This window comes from Gigantopelta aegis, chromosome 6, assembly GCF_016097555.1.
Source record: "Gigantopelta aegis isolate Gae_Host chromosome 6, Gae_host_genome, whole genome shotgun sequence".
Lineage (NCBI taxonomy): Eukaryota > Metazoa > Mollusca > Gastropoda > Neomphalida > Peltospiridae > Gigantopelta > Gigantopelta aegis.
In genome coordinates, this window is record NC_054704.1 from 78336391 (window position 1) to 78358941 (window position 22551).

General features: G+C 36.1%; 1 protein-coding gene across 1 annotated transcript in view; it reads right to left on the minus strand.

The window, feature by feature from the left end:
• Positions 1-5679: 5679 nt before the first annotated feature.
• Positions 5680-22551, minus strand: part of LOC121374955 (THO complex subunit 1-like) — a 32431-nt gene continuing 15559 nt past the window's right edge. The window contains exons 10-20 of the mRNA XM_041502102.1: positions 19312-19420; positions 18866-18997; positions 17695-17795; positions 17183-17300; positions 16400-16500; positions 14690-14821; positions 11856-11939; positions 11073-11220; positions 9815-9914; positions 7423-7610; positions 5680-5954 (exon numbers count right to left, since the gene is read on the minus strand). Of these exons, the coding sequence (XP_041358036.1) occupies positions 5853-5954; positions 7423-7610; positions 9815-9914; positions 11073-11220; positions 11856-11939; positions 14690-14821; positions 16400-16500; positions 17183-17300; positions 17695-17795; positions 18866-18997; positions 19312-19420 (1315 nt within the window). The 3' untranslated portion in view covers positions 5680-5852. The remainder of the gene's footprint in view (positions 5955-7422; positions 7611-9814; positions 9915-11072; positions 11221-11855; positions 11940-14689; positions 14822-16399; positions 16501-17182; positions 17301-17694; positions 17796-18865; positions 18998-19311; positions 19421-22551) is intronic.

Here is a 22551-nt window from a genome sequence, read left to right on the forward strand (position 1 = left end):
CTCCCAACTGATAGTGGATCATGAGAAGCAGTCAAGGCTTTGTCTAAAACTTTCTTTTGACTGCCTAGTGCAGAGATATATGGTGTGGTGTGGTATGGCATGGCATGGCATGGCATGGCATGGCATGGCATGGCATGGCATGGTATGGTATGGTATATATGACATGGAATGATATCGTATAATATCATATCATAACATATCATATCATAACATATCATATCATATCATATCATGTCATATCATATGTCATATTATATGTCATATCATATATTTTAATTAAAATATAATTAAAATTTGCACCAATCCAGAGCGAGTTTTGAAAGCCCACTACATCGACTTTTCTCTCACTAACCACTAACAACTAACCTACTGTCCTTAACACAAGTTAAAGTTAGTTTGTTTTGTTTCACGACACCACTAGAGCACATTGATTTATTAATGATCGGTTATTGGACGTAAAACATTTGGTAATGTTGACATATAATCTTAGAGAGGAAACCCGCTACATTTACACAAAAAATGTAAAGGGACAGTTTAAAAGTTGCATAATGACCAGCCTATTATTCATTGTCCATGTAAACTATAGAAGACCGCAAACGCTTACATCCAAATAATTTAATTTCTTACACACCGGTTGGTGAGACCACCATGCGTTATTTTTGGTTACGCATGGTTGTTAACACATGTACGTGTGTTAACAATTTCAAGACATATGACTGGCTGCTCCTAGGTGATGACGTCACCAATGCCATACACGAATCGTGTCGATGGAAATCGATTAGACTGTGACATATAGTTTAACCCGACATTCAAGTATCTGTGACGCGTAAGTCAAATACAAGTGCAACAGCTGTAAATAACTTTTAGTCGAAAAAGATGTTAAAATTTGCTTAAAACCTGGTTTTTGATGATATGTATGAAATAGAATAATACATTCGTGTTCGTAAGATACCATTTATCTCACAACTCGTTTAAAAAAGTATCAAACTCGCTTTCGCTGGTTAGATACACATGTATAATGTGTTATATAAATGTATAGCATTGCAATGTCCAATAAGGATGACTGACAGGTTAACTACGTCACGTGACCAACACTGAATCTGGGCCCAATTTAACAAGCCATCGTAAGCGTAGTTGTTCACGTAAACGTAAATCTATGACCAAACCACGTTTCTTATTACTATTAACAGTACAATTATAACAGTTTGAAGTACTCATAATTCATTTTCTTCTGTCCTTAAAATGTTCCAGCTTCCGTAATGATGTAATTTTGTACGTGAAATAGATGCCAAACACGTGTGACCGCCATAACTGCAAGACGCAGACTTTCCCCAGAATAGTAATTCCATATATTGGATGGCCCCCCAAAACGATAACCCACTGAATATAGAATTATTTTAAAAGTATAGGGGCTGTAACTAAAAAATTACACATGTATACTAAAAGGCAAAAGTTATTGTGACACAAAAAAGACAAAGATAATTGATGATACGTTTTTACTGGCGTGTATGAAACGTTATAACATGGAAAGAGAAGTGTCCGAAGGTATGGAAACAAGCAATAGTCCATGAAAAGGGCGCACCTGCCATATGCAAATGAGCCACACCACTAGAGAGGGTCCAGAGCGAAGTTCACACAGTCAGTAACGAGTGTGTCCACCATGAACATTGATACAGGCCTGACACCATCGTCTCACTGAGGCCACTAAACGCTGGAGAAAGTTCCTGGGAATGCCATTCCAGATCTGATGAAGGATCAGCCGGAGTTCCTGCAGTGTTGTCTTGGCGAGGGGTTGTCACGGGTGATCGGTCGCTACGGGGACGGTCCCTGACCTGGTTATTTTGTTGATATGGTTGCCATAAATGCCATATGGTGTTTCTGTGGACGTTGAATTGACGTGCGACGTCACGCTGCTAGATCCCAGATGCAAGCATCCCTATGACTCGCCATCTGTACTTATCACTGAGGAGTGGCATGACCAAATTGTATCAAACAGTTCACTAATGGTGTTTTTCTGACTTCAGAGTGGCAATGATTTGCGACTGAATGTCTGGCCTTTTATGGTGAAAACTGGACAGGATTTCTCCCGAGTATTCCATGTTTCTTGCACAAAGCATGCAGTCGCTGCAACAACTGCTTGGTTGCATTTCTTCGAGCTGTTTTATGCACAAAAAACTGGTTTACATTCATAAATCCATTCACAAATTTATTACTCCAAACAATCCATGTCACAATAACTTTTATGCCTTTTAGTATATATTAGCCATCTACAGTGAAACCTTTAGGCCTATAGGTCAAATATTGTTAAAATAGGAATAGATTCAAAATTGTAAGTGCAAATGTGATCCCAAAAGCAAAGTGACCCCTAAAAAACCATAACCGTACTGAATATGGGATTGTCTAAAACGTATGGGGACTATAATTTTAATATTTCACACTCATTACTATATGAATACGAGTCACATTCAGTAAAAAATTGTACGACCATAGGTCTAAAAATTTCACTGAAGGTGGCAAATATCCATATGGTAATGAGTGTTAAATATCAAAGTTATAGTTATCACACTTTTAAAATAATTCTATATTCAGTACTGTTATCGGGGTTTTGTGGGAGCCATCCGATATATTGCCAAAATACTGGCTGCTATTTTAATTGATATACGATGGATTTTTTCTATGGATTTTATATTTTTCGCCAAGGATTCTCAAAGAAAATACTATTTATGCTGAGTGTTGATATTTTTAAGTTAACTGCGCAAGGGAAAGTTAAAGTTTGCTTTGTTTAACGACACCTCTAGAGCACATTGATTAATTAATCATCGGTTATTGGATGTCAAACATATGGTAATTCTAGCACGTAGTCATCAGAGGAATCCATCTACATTTTTTTCTAATACAGCAAGGGATCTTTTATATGCATTTTTTCACAGACAGGAAAGTACATACCACGGCCTTTGACAAGTTGTGGTGCACTGGTTGGAACGGGGAAAAAACCCATTCAGTTGAATGGATCCACCGTGGTGGTTCGATCCTGCAACATAAGCACTTCAAGCGAACACTCAACCGACTGAGCTAAATCCCGCCAAATGCGCAGCGATTATCTGTGAGCTTAATTAATTTGTAGATATGTATCGCAAATGCTTGTAAATATTGCGAAATATGGTACATGTAGTTGCAACTTTGACAATGCAAAAAAATAAGGGTTAATCAAACACAACTGTTTTAAAAAGATGTTTCTAGATTGACGACACGCCCACACCACCACCACACATAGATCTATTCACCTTTTGCATGACATATAATAATGTTGCTGAATCACGCCAATCTCCATTATTAATGTAACAAGAGCGATCCGCTGACAGTATTCCATTTTATTTCACCCACAACACATGCGTATATATAAATATTATATGTGCTTTGTCTCAAAACAATTTCGGAGTAATTTGCTGTCATGTAAAACATCTTATTACCTACTAACTGTTTTAAAGAGACTATCCGAAGTTCGCTGACATTACAACAATACAATACATAAATATTGTATTAGGTCTTGTTTATCAACTTCAGCGAACTACACAGTCGCGTGTGCCGATAGGGGGTTAGGGGTAAAAACTTACTCCTCCACGCTCCAGTCACATGTTCTTCTCTTTTAGTGTATTTTTAGGGAAAGCATGATACGAACCTCTTAAAAACGTCGCTCGCCGCCATAGCTGAAGCTCGCCTGTTACACCGTTATCTATACCTCTCCAAATAACCACGATATCAAAACGTAGTAAACTGATATTTTATAGTTACTATTATTCTTTGTATTGTATTAAAACATCCAATAAGGATGACCGACGGGTTAAGGTATTTCGAATTTGACAAAGAACTGGCTGATATTTTAGTGCACGAATATATTTTGTATGTACTTAATATGCTTTGCATCATCAATCCTGCCAGTGACGGACAGTGGATTATTACTGTACATAGTTCTGCGATACTTTTATTCCCCGTCAGGCGCGGATCCAGGGTAAGGGTATGGAGCCTTTTTGGAGGTGCGCATTCTAAAGAAATTTCGAAAAAAATTTAATTACGAAAAAGGCCGAGAACGTTATCATGAAAACGTCAACAATGCTTTGAAATTTTAATATGCTTATTGATGTCAAAGCGATAGTATGTACGTTCCTCTGAATATAGTTTAACTTCAGAAATGTGCGAACAGAATCGTTGTTTGACATTTATAAGCATATTTATTTTAAGTGTATATAAATGTAAAATATATGTGGATATAATACTACCTAATGACATCCAACCACTGTGCTATTCTGTTGCACTCTTCAAATGTTCAATGAATATATCAACACAGGTAAGTGTTTGATTGTTTGTTCGTTCGTTCGGTTTGTGTTTTGTTTTGGTTTGGGTTTGTTTGGGGTTTTTGTGTGTGGCGTTTTGTTTAGTTTTTTTGGGTTTTTTAGGGGTGGGGGTGTTTCTTCGTTTTTTTGTTGGTTTTTTTTTGTTGGGGGGATTGTGTATCAGGACCGATGAAGTAGGAGGTGGGGTGCGTAGGCATTGGCGTAGCTAGTGTTATATATGGGGGAGGCACCCACACTGTCAATGAGTCATGTTATGGTGTCACAGGCACACATATAAGATGGTGGGGGGGGGGGGGGGGAGAGGTGTGATTGTGGGCATGGCTCCTGTGCATAATAATAAAGACTACAGGAAATGTACGTAAGGTTAATTCAGTTTAGGGTTCAGTTCATTAATTGCGTCAGTTCAGTTCTATTTAATCAGTTTAGCCATAAGAACTGCTCTCAAAGAACTGCAAGCGTGGATCCAAGTGGAGGTTGTCGGTGCACCCACCCCACTCCGAAATTCGAACTTCCCCGAAAATTCAAGTGTTTAGAAGATAAATATAATGCATTTATTGGTTTTATCGTAGGACATCGAATTCAGATTGAAGTTGCGGTACTCTTAAAAAAACTTTAGCCTTAATAAGACCTAACGGACCTACAGACTAGAAAGACATTTCAGAATACAGGTGTCTCTCGGTTGATTTTACCTTAATAATGGAGGTACCAAACAAAGAGACATGGATGCCCCTTGTGTGTTACATGTGGGGGGGTTTTTTTCACTCTGAACTTGTATTGCAGGGGTGTTACATGTGTGGGGTTTTTTTTTTTTTACACTTAACCTGTATTGCAGTTTGTACACAATCAACTGTACTGAGCATTATTTCTGGAATCGTCAAACCTCAAATCACTTCAGTATTGAGAAAATCCGATTTATTCACATGGATGCTTTGCCAAGGTGATTACAATAGGTTTTCTACATCTTAAACACAAGGGTTTTAAGTAAAAATAACATTACACCCAAATCAGAATAAAACTTTTTAAAGCGACAGACCCTATTTTTTTTAACACTACAGCATATTTTTCACTATTAGAGCCGTTTACGATCACTGAAATCAAATATTACTTATATTTTATTCTTTAGATTATCCATTTCCATACAACCGAAGTGTTTCTGGTCATCCTAGTGTTTCTAATAACATAAATTGCATTTTTCATATTTTTAAAAACGCACATGCGTCTGATAAGCAACAGTTTACCTGCTGTTACAGGTTTAATGAAATACACCTTGCTGTTACCTAAAAAATGTTATTTCTATGAAAATGTGAAAACACCGTAAAAAACCCAAGACAGTTTAAGATTTATTTACTTCAATGACAACACATTAAAAAAATAACATTTTACAACACATGTACAAAATATACATGCTTTTTTGTCTTATGTAGTGCAAACTATTTTTTCACATAAAATCATTTTTCTTTGTGATCAATGCCTCCAGGATCACGCAGAACATATGGAGGGCTAACTTTTGTCTTCAAATATATCTATAACAACATCTTCATGTCCAATCTCCTTTAAGGCAACAATCAGCGCACCAATGGTAGCATGTTCTGTGTCATTCTCCTACAAATTAAAAAGAAGGGGGAGGGGGGTAAATTCTTAAATTAAGGATTGTCTGTTATTTCTTTTTATAATTATGTTTATAGGGGTATGAAATTGTTTTTTATATCCACAACCTGTGTTTAATCAGCAAAGCCATTCACACATAAGTTTGTGGATGATTTTTTTTTTCACATCCAGATGAACGTAAAAGAAATAACAGACAATCTTTATAATTAAATTTAAAACACACTTACTAATAATAATGCTAAATGTTCATAATTTATCTTAAATTATTTTTTGGTTCTTAAAAAATGCTAAATAAGACAAAATACCAATATGATGTGACATCATCATCACATATGACATTCCCTCACAACGTAATTTTTACTTTCATCAAGAAATTCCATCCCGAGTCAGGCCACCGATGTTATCGGAGGTCGGACTCGGGATGGGCGTGTTCGAAACCCTAGTGGTATATGGGCACGTTAAACTAGTTACCATCATCATCAAGAAATTCCATCCCGAGTCAGGCCACCGATGTTATCGGAGGTCAGACTCGGGATGGGCGTGTTCGAAACCCTAGTGGTATATGGGCACGTTAAACTAGTTATCATCATCATCAAGAAATGAACAAACTCTCATTACTACTGCTGGACCAATGATATGATGTTATATTGTAATTTATCCTATAACGTACCCATGATATCCATGTCATAAACCCATGTGATTATTTTAGTGTGTTAACCCGGTTAATAATGGTATGCAAATTTGCAAGGTCTTGTGTGTCGCTGTGGATGGGTAATTTGCTTACAAGTCAGCAAGACCTGTGTACCTGAGTGTAACATTTTCAAAGCTTTAGTTAAAATACATGACGTCAAACTAATTTGTACTAATCATGAAGACATCATATCACAGATGGCGGCGAATTTAATTCTGTGATTTACTAAAAATTCAATTAAAATGTTATTTTAGAAGTGTTATAGGATAAATAGAATTCGCTACTCATGTTTCTTAATATGTAAAATATCAATCTCGTCTAGTTAATCGGTATTTGTCTCAGCAGAGCCTCGACAAATACCGATTAACATAGACTCGGTTGGTATTTTCCATATTAAAAACAATACTTGAGACGAATCCTCTATGAATGTAACAGAAATTTAATTATTACATATTAAAATATCTCTCTTACACAATTTGTATAGTTGACATTACAGTGACAATTACAATATACAATGCCCCTCCATCCATCCATCCGCCCACTTGCCCCCATTGGCATGGCCATGATTTTATATTGGGGCGATACTCACACTGGGGCAAGGTGGGACAATTACACAGTCTTTGAGTCATGTTATGGAATAACAAGAAAATATACATTTTAGGGGAAAAAGGTTTGTGATTGGGATGGGGCATGACCTTCATGCTCACCCTGGCTACGCGAGTGCTACCTCACCTAACACACTCCCCTCCCCTTGCCTATGAAGTTACCCACCTGCCATAAAGAGAGCATTCTAACACCCGGAATGGTGGGCTGGTCCTCAGAGCTCTCTAGATAGGAAATCTCGTCCTCCGGGAAGTTTAGTTCAGTCGCCAGTTTCTTCCAGTCATCACCGAGTTTTTCTGCGACCGCCAACTTCTGGTCGTCTGTCAAGACTTCCTCCGGCGATTCATCTTTGTTATCTAGACAAGACAGGTTATTAGATAGCTGGGTTTCTTTATCTTATATTTAGCATTAAATCTATGCAACTGTTTATTTAAATAAATTAGAAAACAAATCTAAGGCAAAATTAATGTTGCAACCATAAAAACAAAATATGTTCCAAGTAAGTATGACATAGATGGTAATGGCTGCAATTTTATGGTGGACACAAGAATAAAAGACAGAGGGTGCAAAATGTTTGGTAAGTGCAAGATGAGTGAAGGAAATGGTTTATTTAACGACGCACTCAACATATTTTATTTACAGTTATATGGCATCAGACATATGGTTAAAGATCACACAGATATATCAACAGGAAACCCGCTGTCACCACTTCATGGGCTATTCTTTTCGATTAGCAGCAAGGGATCTTTTATATGCACCATCCCACAGACAGGATAGTACATACCACAGCCTTTGTTACACCAGTTGTGGAGCACTGGCTGGAGTGAGAAATAGCCCAATGGGCCCACTGACGGGGATCGATCCCAAACTGACCACTCATCAAGTGAGTGCTTTACCACTGGAGATGATGAGTGTGTCAAATGCACAATTCTGAGATCAACAGCCCTGCATTAAATACAATTAATATTTATCAGAAATTTGCAATTTAGCCAATTCTGTAAAAGGTGGCTTATTTATTGTATTTTATTTATTCTCTTGTTTTTTAACAGTAATATGATTTGGTTTTAGCAGGTAATATAGGAACAAACTTAAGACTGCAAAATCTGGTGTCATCTTACAAGTTATAACCTTGATTCTTCGTTTCTAGCTAACGAGGGTAATGACTGTCAGTTAAATGTACTCCAAATACAATTTCTCCCAGTTTTTTACACTGTCAAGAAACCATATCAACATAAACAAGCATTGTTTGTCCACATTAGTTACATCATGTCAATGGTTTATAAATAGCTATCATGGCATTCCCTATTCAGTTAAAGGGCTCTTAATTTGTTCTATTTTGTTTATATACTAGCAGAAAAAAGTTCCTGTGCACCAAATGAATGTATACAGAATTGCATTTAATTGAAATCTGGTAATGTAAATTTCAAAAACATTTTGTGTAACCATTCCCCTCGATATTCCAGAGGTGTTCTGTCAATTGCATATGCTATTCACACTTAATGTGCACAGCTTGCCTTTTGCGCACTTCGAATCACATGGTTTTGTTTGATGTCATTATTCTTATCATTGGACTGCAAAACGATTGTATGGTTTCTCATTACTCAGAAAAACACTTTTGTTGGTATCTGATTGTCAACAATGTGATGTCATGCCTTTCACAAAATGGACATCTTTGAGCGATTGGTATGCTCGAAGTTGGAATGGCACAAAATACTGTGGCTAGATGTTGTGGTGTTCATCAGAACACCATACAGTGTGTTGGGAGTTATTATCGACAATTAGGAGTACTAGAGATGTTCTAAATTTAGGGAGCCTACATTTGCATCTGACATCCCGAAACATCCCTGAATTAGCCAATTAGTGGAAGAACTGTACACAACCGGTTACTTGATTTAAAAAAACAACTACAAACTGTTCAGCAACACATTGTCCTGTTACGTCAACAAGCATGGTGTAGTTCTGAAGACAAGACGGGTCTACCATACTTTTAACAGATAAATAATACAGTGAAACCCCTCTAAACCAGACACCCTTGGGACTAAGACAAATGTCCGGTTTTAACAGGGATCTGGTTTAGAGAGGTTACATTCTGTCATGGTTTTTAGAAAAGGACTCTGTGAAACGTCCGGTTTTGAGGGAATTCCGGTTTACAGAGGGTCTGGTCTTGAGAGGTTTCACTGTACGTGTATGGCAAACAAAGAGTATAAGTATTACTGAGATTTTAATGATGTAAAGAAACTTATTGTCCATTAGTATATAACTAAAACATGAAATTGACTACATATTTTTGGACTAAATTTGATAAATTGATAACAATTTTGGGACTTCAGCTATTATATACAGTGAAACCCCTCTAAACCAGACACCCTTAGACCAAGACAAATGTATGGTTTAAAGATGGATCCTGTTTAGAGAGGTTAAGTTCTGTACTGGTTTTTAAAAAGGGACTCTGTAAAACGTCCGGTTTTGAGGGAATTCCGGTTTACAGAGGGTCCGGTCTTGAGAGGTTTTACTGTATATATATATTAATTATTTTTACTACACTAATTAAATGACGTACTCTGTTCTTCGTTATTCTTTAGGTCTTCTTCTTCCTGTGCTTCTTTGATTGAATCCTCTTCCTCCATTTCTGTCTTCATGTCATCAGAGGAATTCTGATTCTAGACATTAAAACAATTCACTGTTCAGTATATATATATATATATATATATATAGATAGATAGATAGATAGATAGATAGATAGATAGATAGATAGATAGATTATATATATATATATATATATATATATATATATATATATATATATATATATAGATAGATAGATAGATAGATATAGATTATATATATATATATATATATATATATATATATATTAACTAAATTAACTATTAAACCTTACTATATAACATTTAGTGACATATCTTAAAATATCAGTGAAATAAAAGTGTTATCAGTCACTCAGTGACAACAACACATTTTAAAGTAAAAATTTCACTATTTCACTCTAAAATGTGTTATCATCACTGTAGAAAGTGTTATCTTCATTGTAAGAAAGTCGGAACTATTTTGCTGCTGGCATTTTAAAAATAAAGGTAAATTGCCAAAAGTTATATAATAAATAGAAAATTTTATGTTTTTGTCAAATGTGATTTATATCTCATCTCGAGAAGTTTGCAATCATATCACACTCAATGAGATATAAATAATATTTGAAAAAAACCCATGAAATATCCTCTATATATTAACTATTAAAATATATTAACTAAATGCTGTTAAAATTTGTAACACTGTGAATGACGTAAGGCTATTTGTCTGAATTTAATGCTTGTACCCTCTAAAATAGGCCCATATTTTTAAATCTATCTTAGTACTATGATGTAGTAAAACTGTGGGGGAGGGGAGAGGCTATGATGTGTCATAGTGACATCATAGCCTATGACGGTTTTATAATTATAATATCGGTTTTATAATTATAATATCATAGCACTGAGATAGTTTCAAAAATATGTGGCATGGTCTTGCAAATAAGAATAACGTCTGATAGTAACATTAAGGTAGACTCCATTAAAATAACTTGTAAATGTTATGAGACAAAAACAAATAATGATCTTAAAATTATATGTATTACACAGTCTATAGTTTAATATGTCAAACATAGAGTTGTTATTATTATTATTTTTTAAATTTAATTTTAGTGAATGATTTCTCATGTAATTTTTAATTTCATTCAATAATTTTTTTGTGTGTAACTTTACCGGACTTTACAAATTTACATGTGAGTGTTAAAGCTGGAAATTATGCACTATAAATATACTAACCGGTAATTCTTTGGCCAATTTGGACAGGATGTTTTCAAGATACTTTGGCAGTGGCAGGCTAGGTGAAGTACTGTGAGTGAAAAAATGAGGACTCTTTCGTGCCAACAGTCGTAAAGATTTCCACTGAAATGCTCGTTGATTAATTAGTCTGGAAAAACAACAAGACACACTAAAGAAAGACGAAGATCAGTTTCTAATGTTAACTACTCTTGACCATGGTTTTTCTATATTTCTCCCTAATACAAATAAACAGCCAGCACACTGCTAATAACAGTGAAACTCGAAATTAGGACTTATAGCTGTAATTTAAAAATAAATGTTCAGCCGTTCACCAAAATATTCTATATAACTAAATGAAGGAAAAAGCAGGAAGCAGTAGTCATGTGATGGAAATGTATATTCTAGACCCACTGGAAGTTGATACCCACTTGATTGATTATTAAGATGTTCAGACGACACCACTGATTAATGCGGAGGGGCAGAGCGACAGGGAAATGCAGATTCCTTAATCATTGCTTATTGGATGTCAAACATTTGGTAATTCTGACATATAGTCTTAGAGAGGAAACCCGCTACATATTTCCATTAGTAGCAAGGGATCTTTTATATGCACCATCCCACAGACAGGATTGCACATACCACAGTCGTGGTGCATTGGCTGGAACAAGAAATAGCCCAATGGGCACACCGACGGGAATCGATCCTAGACTGACAATGTATCAAGCGAAAACTTTACCACTGGGCTATATCCTGCCCCCTAAAAATTACAGAGACTCAACTCACTTGTACTCATCTTCAACCTGTGCTTCAGGGTCAATCTGTTCAATAGCTTCTCCAAAATATTCTTCTATACCAGGCAGAAATATTCTAGGAAAAACAAACATAAAAATAATTTAATATCCTGAAGAATTTTTTGTTTTAATTTGTAAAATGATTCATACATTACCATTTCATTTTATGCAAGATTGTCTTTCATATGAGCAAAAACATACAAAATATTATTTTTGGATTAATATGTTAATAGTCCAGCGACCTAATTCAGTAAACTCTCGCAACTTTGCGGAATCGCAGTGCAATGCACATTCCCAGTCTGGAGCTTGACGCGGTAAGACGTTTTTGTTTTGCTTGTGCACACTACACATGCTTTCGCGGCTCGACTTGGGGATCCTTCACTTCATTGTTTTTGTCAGCGAAGTGAAGTTTTCTACTGGGATGTATGCGGCCATTGGAACTGATTGAACGCTGGAGTACTTCTCATTTCGACAGTCTGCACCACCAGGTTGGATTAGTTTTTTTAGCAAGATTCCTTGCTTCCACATCATTTCTCCGTCTGACTATGTTGACTTGTTTTTTTCGTGACTTGTATGACAGCCATTCTGCAGAACGCCACGGTTGTTCGCGTTTAGTCTCTACATGTCCGAGCCTGTCCTAGCAGCACTGGAAGATTGACCGCCCCACTCTAAGAAGAAATAGGAAGCAGGGTTGGCCCCTACTACTCTTTTCTAGACTTTACTTTGTTTTACTGTGATACCATCTCATATCCTCCAAAGTCGGGCCCGTCCGCACCACTATACCAACCCATGACGACTGGACTATACCCTAGTCTGATTCTCTCTCTCGTTCAGACGGATCTGGCTTCTCAAGGGCTGTATTTCAGCACAGCACTACACCTTCAACGTCTATTGACTGTCAATCTAGGGGTTTTCTTGACTGGATGCAACCCATCTCGTCCCTACAAGCTGTGCACCCTAACTGCCTTAACGAGGCCACTCACGTGGACATATAGATCGGACTTTAAACTTTTAGACCTTCATTCAAAAGTTGATGTCGAAATTACTTTCTTTTTTTAATATTATTAAATAGTCCTTTCCTCGCTTCTTTCTCTTATTTATTTTTGGACTGTCCTTCTAAAATGCTCCAAATTATATAAATATTCGACCGAGCAGTCAATTCTTTTTATTTTTAGTTTGTAACATTTTTTCTTTTTTTTAAATTCTATTAACTTTTTTACTAATTGCTATTTTCAAAATTCTGCCCATTTTCAACTCTACGCCGCCCCCCTCCATCCCGAGTCAGGCCACCGATCTTATCTAATTTCTTTTTGACCACCCGATCTAATCTAGCGACCAAATTTAATGAGTAGAATTTTCTTTATTAATTATATTAATTAGAGATGCGCATCAAAATTTTAAAGGCCCACTATTTAATTTTTTTATGTAAATTTCAAAATTGTCCGCTTAATTTTTTTCTGTCCCGGGACAAGTCCCTGGCTATCCAGAGACAGGCCCTGGGACGGAATGCTCGAAACTCTAGTGGCATATGAGCATGTACAAATTATTCGCACTCGTACTCGCAGTGCAATGCAAAAAGACTTGCAAAGAGAATGTTTTGTTGTCTGGCAGAGCCCAAGAGACCTTTGTGAATTAGGCCCCAGGGCCCATTTTACAAAGCAATCTGAGCGCTAACATCACCGTAAGTGCATTGTTACCGTATGCACTTACGGTGATATTAGCGCTAATATCGCTTCATAAAACGGTTCCCTGGATATTTTTACCATATATTGCCGTGTATTAGCCGACTTTTGAAGTCTAGAAACACTTTCCAAAAGAAGAGAGTCGGCTTATACATGGAGGCAACAAATTGGAGCATAAAATTTCGATCTAAAATACTCCCAACCGTGACTTACAAATTTTGATCAGACCCTTTGCCTTTCACAGATTATGTAACAATAATTTGTGCACAGTATAAATAAAACACCCCATCATGCAATATTATGCAGTTTTTTGTTCTTGAATATATTATAAGTTTGATGAATAATAATAAAAAATTACTTGTTTTATTGTCATTTCAATGGTAAAAACGTATTCTTTCCAACTGTCCGCCATCTTTGTTTGACCTGTGCTGGGACCAGTCTTTCATATAGCAAGTTTAAGATACAAAACGGTGTTTTTCTTCAAACAAGTATTATATTTCTAATATTATTGTTTTGTTGGGAGGGTGCATTAAACTGTAAAGTAATGCCATAAATAAATTAAGTTCATTATTAACATTACCGACTGAAAAAACAACATGAATTTCAGGATGACAATTACTCCCACTATTGTCACATGACCATACCATATACAGTGAACAGCTGCAGTCACGGATCGCATGATCTTTTGTTTCTGTGTGTGGTGAGGGATTAAACATGCCTCAATGATTTTACTTTTTGCTGTCCAGTGAATAAATTAATTACTTATGTGCAGTGATATGTTGTTACAGCTTGAATTATTTATTTTCCTGTTATGCTTTATCAATTCTAAATTATTTTTCACTGCATGGTAGATGTTAGCATTGCCACATTGATGATTGATTGCGATCGCGATTACCGTGTTTGTAATAATTAAAGGGAAAATAAATGTAATGAACAAGAAAAGCACATGTCTATTTGTTGACAGTATTATTGAAATCGATACAACATACAGCTGGACAAAAGATGACTTCGGCTTATACACAAGGCCGATGATTTTGTACTGGATATTTAGGCTCAAACTACGAGGTCGGCTTATCCAAGGAGTCAGCTAATACACGGCAATATACGGTAATTCCTGTAAAAAACGTCTGGACATAATACGAACCTCTTGTCTGACCTGCAGGCGTCAGTGTTATTTGGGTTGAGATTCCAGAGTCGAGTGAGCTCGTTACTTCCCATTTTAATGATCTTCCCGCCACTCGCCTGTAGATCATCACCAATGCGCCGGCGCCGGGCTCTACACAATAAAAGAAGAAAAACATTACCACTACAAACAAACACAAATGTCTCAGGTTTTTAATATTGGATAGATATTTGTACCATAACCCATGAATACAAAGTATTGATTTTACATATATTTTTTAATGATTTTAAATAATAACAAATACTGTATTGTATTCAGATAGTAACCTTTGGTGTAAATCTCCATGAAAAGGCCTTCTAAATGCCAGCCACCAATATCTGCATCATATGTTGATTTTTTTTTAAATGTACATACTTTGCTAAGCCCATAGTAATTAGATTTCATTACAGGGCTGTCCTACTTTGTGTTCTGAATGGACAAATGTAGGTGTGGAACTCTGAGAATTGACATAAACCATCTGTGGGTTATGTAAAAACTAATTCTGGTAATTCATTTAGTTTTTGCATAACCCATAGTGACCATGTAAATAACACCCTAAATGTAACCATTGTTGCAGGCCCACCAGATAAATAGAGGATAGTAAATGAGTTACCAGTTATTATGAAATTTATGTCCCGAGTGAAAATTATTTCAGGAAATGCATAAATTTGATAATAACTGGTACAGTGTTTGTTATTCTATTTATTACTCCAGCTTTTTGGGGTTTTTTTTAAAGTCTTTATTTGTTACATACATCGGCTACACATCCATGTATATAGAAACAATGTAAACCACTTTACACTGTTCTGGGTATTGCTTTAACTTTGTAATTTAATGACGGTTCATAGATAATTTTCAAAAAGCAATGTTCTATATATTCTGTAAAAATTTTTATAATGAATTGCATTAAACTACCATTTTATTACAAGTTTAACACTGAAAACAGAAAGACAAAAACACAAACGCTTTAAACTATGTGACATCATTTTCTGTGTTCTGCCAAATCATTTTGACGTCATATTACAGGACCGACAAGGTGATTGGTTTATAAATCGTCCAGTAGTAGTGTACGTTAAACCATTGCAGAATATTTCCCACTGAGAAAATATGAAAAATATTTTCCCTGCTATGAGTGACTGCTGGGGTAATAAACAGAGAATACTACATGAGTGGAGGTTAGATACCATATATTTTACAATGAGTGAAAGTGAGTTTTTTAAATGAGTTGTGAGATAAATGGTATCTAACAGACATGAATGTAGTATTCTATTTCTTACTTATCTCAGGTTAACTTATATGTCACAGAGTAATCGATTTCGACTGTGTTTTTTTCATTGGATGGTATGGCAATAACGACCTAGTCATCATCTTGGAGACTCCAGTCGAACATCTTACAATTGTTATTACAAATATGTGTGTTAACTGTGTGGGTTATCAAACATAACGACCGATGTTCTCACTGAGTGTGTAAGAAAAACATTAAAAGTATGGTACTTAATCAGGGGCTTAATTCACAAAGCTCACTAAAACTCTCTAAAGCCACATCACATTGCATCACTGCAAGTCTTTTTGTATTGCACTGCAAGATCGCAAAGTTGTGACAGTTTAGTAACTAGGCCCCAGGACTGGAGCAGCCCAAAATAGTGATCCTAATATCAGACCGTAACTTTGATGATACGAAATACATCTTACTTGGCTTTTGGCTTTACAGCGTCCTTCTGGGTTTGTCTCTCGTAACTCTGACAGCTATCATTCTTCCAACTGTTCCAGTTCTCTTCTCTTTGAAGAATGTGCTAAAATATAAGCATAATAGAAGAAAGGAATGTCTGTTTAATAACACTGCGATCTATGCCCAAATGACATAAATGGATATATCACATTTTGAAAATGAAGTCTTCATATCGAATTTTAAGACAGCAACAAGTTATCAATCTGCAATTTTAGAAAATCTAAGTCACCAAGAAAATCAACAATTTTTTTTTTATAAACCTTATGATTTGTTAACAAGACCATAAAAGAATGGATGTGCTTCCAAGTATAAACAAGTACAATAACAATTATATACAGCTACTAAATAAAACAGTTATAAAACAATACCTAAACATAAGATGACTTGAATAAGCGGGTGCAAAAGAAAAGAAGTTTGGACAGTAGTGAGTGGAACTGGTTGCCCAGGACTTGATGGAAGATTGTATCCATTTCATTGACTGTTGGGACATTAGGTCCAACTATGGGACTAGGGAGAAAATGCCATAGGTCATGTTATGTATGAAAAAAAAATGTTATAAATCTGGGGCCTAATTCACAAAGGTCTCTTAGGCTCTGCTAGACAACAAAGCATCTTCTTTGCAAGTCTTCTAGCACTGCACTGCGAGATCGCAAAGTTGCGAGAGTTTAGTGAATTAGGCTCCTGACTGTTTTCTGTACAAAGATGTTAAGAACTGGTAAAAAAGGTAAAAACTCATCTGAACAAACCTCAATGGTCTTAGCAAACTGAGTACCATCAGGTGGTGTTTCTCTTATCAACTGGTAAACCTTTTCTTCCACGTTCTTCAGCCACGCACTTTGTTCATCTGTTAGAACCATACTGGCACTAAAACAAATGGGAAATTTGACACAATTCTTATCTCTCATGGTTTAACTGCATGCTCCAGTTATGCCATGAAACAATGCTGTCAGAAAAATAAACCACAAGTCATAAATTCTTCACTTTTCATTGTTCATCTTTATGCTTTCACTATTATTAAAAAAACATGCATTGCAAGTCAGGTTTTGGAATGTATGGAATAACTCAGGATTAATTGACTGACATTTCAGTTATATTCCTGTTTTGATAGGTTTTTTGCTTTAGTTATTGCTAATGTTGAAAATTTTTGATAAGAATGTCTTCCATTAGGCAAAATTAATAACTTTATTCCATCTCTTCCCTCCCCCCCCCCCCCCCCAAAAAAAGGTACCATAAATAATTTGTCATGAACTTTGCTTACGTCTTGAATTTGACTTGAGAATTTAAATACTGGAACAGGATAAGGAACTGGACAAGCACATATCTCCTGAAGTTACTGTCACTTAACTGGAGGTCTAGCAACTGTAAAGAAATACAAAATAGTATTTAAAAAATATATATATATAGATCTCATTAAAGCAATAACCTATGAACAACAGAAATCTGATTCTACGGTGCTTCATTATTGTAAGTTTTACAGAAAATATAAACAAAAATCATTAACTTTGACATTGTAAACAACAGGAAACAAAAATATTCATACTAAATTTAGTGAAAATTACACGTACAGTCAAATTTCATTATCTTTATGTTGAGGGGACCAAATCAATAATTTCAAAATATCAGGAGTTCAAGATAAACTTAAGAAAGTTATACAAAAGATCACTTTCTTTTGATTACAGAGGTTTTGATAACAAAGTCTGACTGTACATTATTATTTATACCTCTAGTTCACGGGGACAGATCCAGGCTTTTGTAACAAGTTGTATTTGAATGCAAGGTGTGATGATTCTGTATGAATTAATAAGGAAGATATGCTACGGAAATGAAAAGTTTACAGACAGATATACATATGTACGGACAACACCATACTAATATATGACCCATCAAGGAAGGAAGGAAGGAAGGAAATGTTTTATTTAACGACGCACTCAACACACGTCAGACATATGGTTAAGGACCACACAGATATAAAGAGAGGAAACCCGCTGTTGCCACTTCATGGGCTACTCTTTTTGATTAGCAGCAAGGGATCTTTTATATGCACCATCCCACAGACAGGATAGCATATACCACGGCCTTTGATGTACCAGTCGTGGTGCAAAGGCTGGAGCGAGAAATAGCCCAATAGGCCCACTGACGGGGATCGATCCTAGACAGACCGCATATCAAGCAAGCACTTTACCACTGGGCTATGTCCGGTCCAATCAAAGACGGGTGTATAAAAAGGTAAATCTGAGTAAGTTCAAGGCCACTGAGCCGAAGCAAGATAAAATAAAGATGCTCAGAGATGTGTTTTCAGGGCACTTTGGTGCTATATATTGTTGATGATGAAACAAAAAAGTCATTAAAAAGGGCACTTCAAACAGGCAGGGGGTGGAGGGGTGTCACGGGACTCACTAATTTGAACAAAACAATGTGTATGTGCATACCTTCTTACTGGTGAGATACTTTGCAAAGAATGTCTGTGTGTCTGTCTGTCTGGGTTTGTCAAGTTTCTTCCTCTGTGACTTGAGATCATCCAGTTTTAAACTGTCAAATGCTGTCAACACTTCATCTGCATTCTGGCAATAATAAGAAAGAAAAAAAAAACTTCAAATAATTAAGTTGATCTATATTCTGCCAATTAAAAAAGTTAGCAATATATATCAAATTTGACAAAATATAACATAATTATACCAACACACATGCTATTTTTAAAATCTAAATTTAAAACTTGTATATAAATCTGTGCAACAGTATAACAATAACAAAACAATACATGTGTAATCTTTCAACAACAACAAGAACATGTAGAAACTGAGGTACATTTAGTATGTATTACATCAATAAACTTTCCAAGACATTTGAAGGTGGTTTATAATGTGAAACAGCTTACCAAAACAAAATGTTTCCAAGGAACTTTTTCGTAGCACTGTGTTGGTCGTCTAAAGTAGTCTTGTAATGACCAAAATCTTCTGTAGAGGGCATAGTCAATTGGAGCAGTGCTGAAAGAAACAGTTAGTAAATATTTCAATATAAATCACAGATAGAAGAATTTGCAGTTAAACAATGCTTTTCATAGCAATACATGTTTGTGTTGTTTCTAATGGTCTAATACCAATATAGAAGGAGTAACTATTGCTTGTTACATGCCCAACATGCTATGGCTTAAAGGGCCGTAACTGTTAAAAGAAGACAATGGAAGGAAAGAAATGGTCTATTTAACGAAGCACTAAACACATTTTATTTATAGTTATATGGCATCGGACATATGGTTAAGGACCACGCAGATATTGCAGAAGAAAACCCGCTGTCACCACTTCATGGGATACTCTTTTCGATTAGCAGCAAGGGATCTTTTATATGCACCATCCCATTGATGTACCATTTGTGGTGCACTGGCTGGAGTGAGAAATAGCCCAATGTGCCCACTGATGGGGATCGATCCTAAACCGACCGCGCATCGAGCGACAGCTTTATCATTGGGCTACGTCCCGCCCCCAATATAGAAGGAGTAACTATTGCTTGTTACACGCCCAAAATGCTACCTTGTCTAAAATCAATTCTTGTCAGTTTCAAGGGATGTTAGCTACATCCCAGTCAAAACCAAATTAACTGACACAAACATCTTTTATGAAGTAAATTATCATAATATAATCACACTTGTCAATGTTAATGTATAAACAAAACCCAATCCCTGTTTTGATACAAGCAGCAGTTGATATGGCAGCTGTAGTGGGAATAAAGGGGGAAGTAGTGGCACTAAGAGGAAAATAATGGTAATATAGGGGGAAGTATTGGTAATATAGTGGAAGTAGTGGTAATATAGTGGAAGTAGTGGTAATATAGGGGAAGTATTGGTAATAGTGATAATATAGGGGAAGTAGTGATAACAAAGGGGAAGTAGTGATAATATAGGGGAAGTAGTAGTAATATAGGGGAAGTATTGGTAATAAAGGGGAAGTAGTGATAATATAGTGGAAGTAGTGGTAATATAGGGGAAGTATTGGTAATAAAGGGGAAGTAGTGATAATATAGGGGAAGTAGTGGTAATATAGGGGAAGTATTGGTAATAAAGGGGAAGTAGTGATAATATAGGGGAAGTATTGGTAATATAGTGGAAGTAGTGGTAATATAGGGGAAGTATTGGTAATAAAGGGGAAGTATTGATAATATAGGGGAAGTAGTGGTAATATAGGGGAAGTAATGGTAATATAGGGGAAGGGGAAGTAGTGGTAATATAGGGGAAGTAGGGGGAAGTAATGGTAATGGTAATATAGGGGAAGTATGGTAATATAGGGGAAGGGGAAGTAATGGTAATAGTAAGTAATGGTAATATAGGGGAATATAGGGGAAGTAGTGGTAATATAGGTAATATAGGGGAAGTATTGGTAATATAGGGGAAGTAGTGGTAATATAGGGGAAGTAGTGGTAATAATAGGGGGAAGTAAGTAATGGGGGAAGTAGTGGTAATATAGGGGAAGTAGGTAATATAGGGGAAGTAGGGTAATATAGGGGGAAGTAGTGGTAATATAGGGGAAGTAATGGTAATATAGGGGAAGTAATAAAGGGGAAGTAGTGGTAATATAGGGGAAGTATTGGTGGTAATATAAGTAGTGGTAATAAGTGGTAATATAGGGGAAGTAGTGGTAATATAGGGGAAGTAATGGTAATATAGTAAGTATAATATAGGGGAAGTAGTGGTAGGGGAAGTAATGGTAATATAGGGGAAGTAGTGGTAATATAGGGGAAGTAGTGGTAATATAGGGGAATAGAATAGGGGAAGTAAGGTAATATAGTAGTGGTAATATAGGGGAAGTAATGGTAATGAAGGGGAAGTAGTGCTAATATAGGGGAAGTAGTGGTAATAGGTAATGAAGGGGAGGGGGGGAAGTAGTAGTGGGTAATATAGGGGAAGTAGTGGTAATAGGGGAAGGGGGGGAAGTAGTGGTAATAGAGGGGGAGTAGTGGTAATATAGAAGGGGGGAAGTAATGGTAATATAGGGGGTAAGGGGAAGTAATGGTAATAAAGGGGAAGTAAGGTAATATAGGGGAAGTAGTGGTAATATAGGGGAAGTAGTGGTAATATAGTAGGGTAATATAGTAAGTGGTAATATAGGGGGAAGTATATAGGTAATATAGGGGAAGTAGTGGTAATATAGGGGAAGTAATGGTAATAAAGGGGAAGTATTGGTAATATAGTGGAAGTAGTGGTAATATAGGGGAAGTATTGGTAATAAAGGGGAAGTATGGTAATATAGGGGAAGTATAAATATAGGGGAAGTAGGGGAAGTAATGGTAATGAAGGGGAAGGTAATATAGGGGAAGTAGTGGTAATATAGGGGAAGTAATAATGGTAATATAGGGGAAGTAGTGGTAATATAGGGGAAGTAGTGGTAATATAGTAATGGGAAGTATGGTAATATAGGGGAAGTAAGTATATGGGGAAGTAATATAGGGGAAGTAGTGGTAATAGGGGGGAAGTATTGGTAATATAGTGGAAGTAGTGGTAATATAGGGGAAGTAGGGTAAGTAAGTATTGGTAATATAGTAATATAGTGGAAGTAGTGGTAATATAGGGGAAGTAATGGTAATATAGTGGAAGTAGTGGTAATATAGGGGAAGTATTGGTAATATAGGGGAAGTAATGGTAATATAGGGGAAGTAATGGTAATATAGGGGAAGTAATGGTAATGAAGGGGAAGTAATGGTAATGAAGGGGAAGTAATGGTAATATAGGGGAAGTAGTGGTAATAGAGGGGGAGTAGTGGTAATGAAGGGGAAGTATTGGTAATATAGGGGAAGTAGTGGTAATATAGGGGAAGTATTGGTAATAAAGGGGAAGTATTGATAATATAGGGGAAGTAGTGGTAATATAGGGGAAGTAATGGTAATGAAGGGGAAGTAATGGTAATATAGGGGAAGTAGTGGTAATAGAGGGGGAGTAGTGGTAATGAAGGGGAAGTAATGGTAATATAGGGGAAGTATTGGTAATATAGGGGAAGTATTGGTAATAAAGGGGAAGTAGTGCTAATATAGTGGAAGTAATGGTAATATAGGGGGAAGTATTGGTAATATAGTGGAAGTAGTGGTAATATAGGGGAAGTATTGGTAATAAAGGGGAAGTAGTGATAAT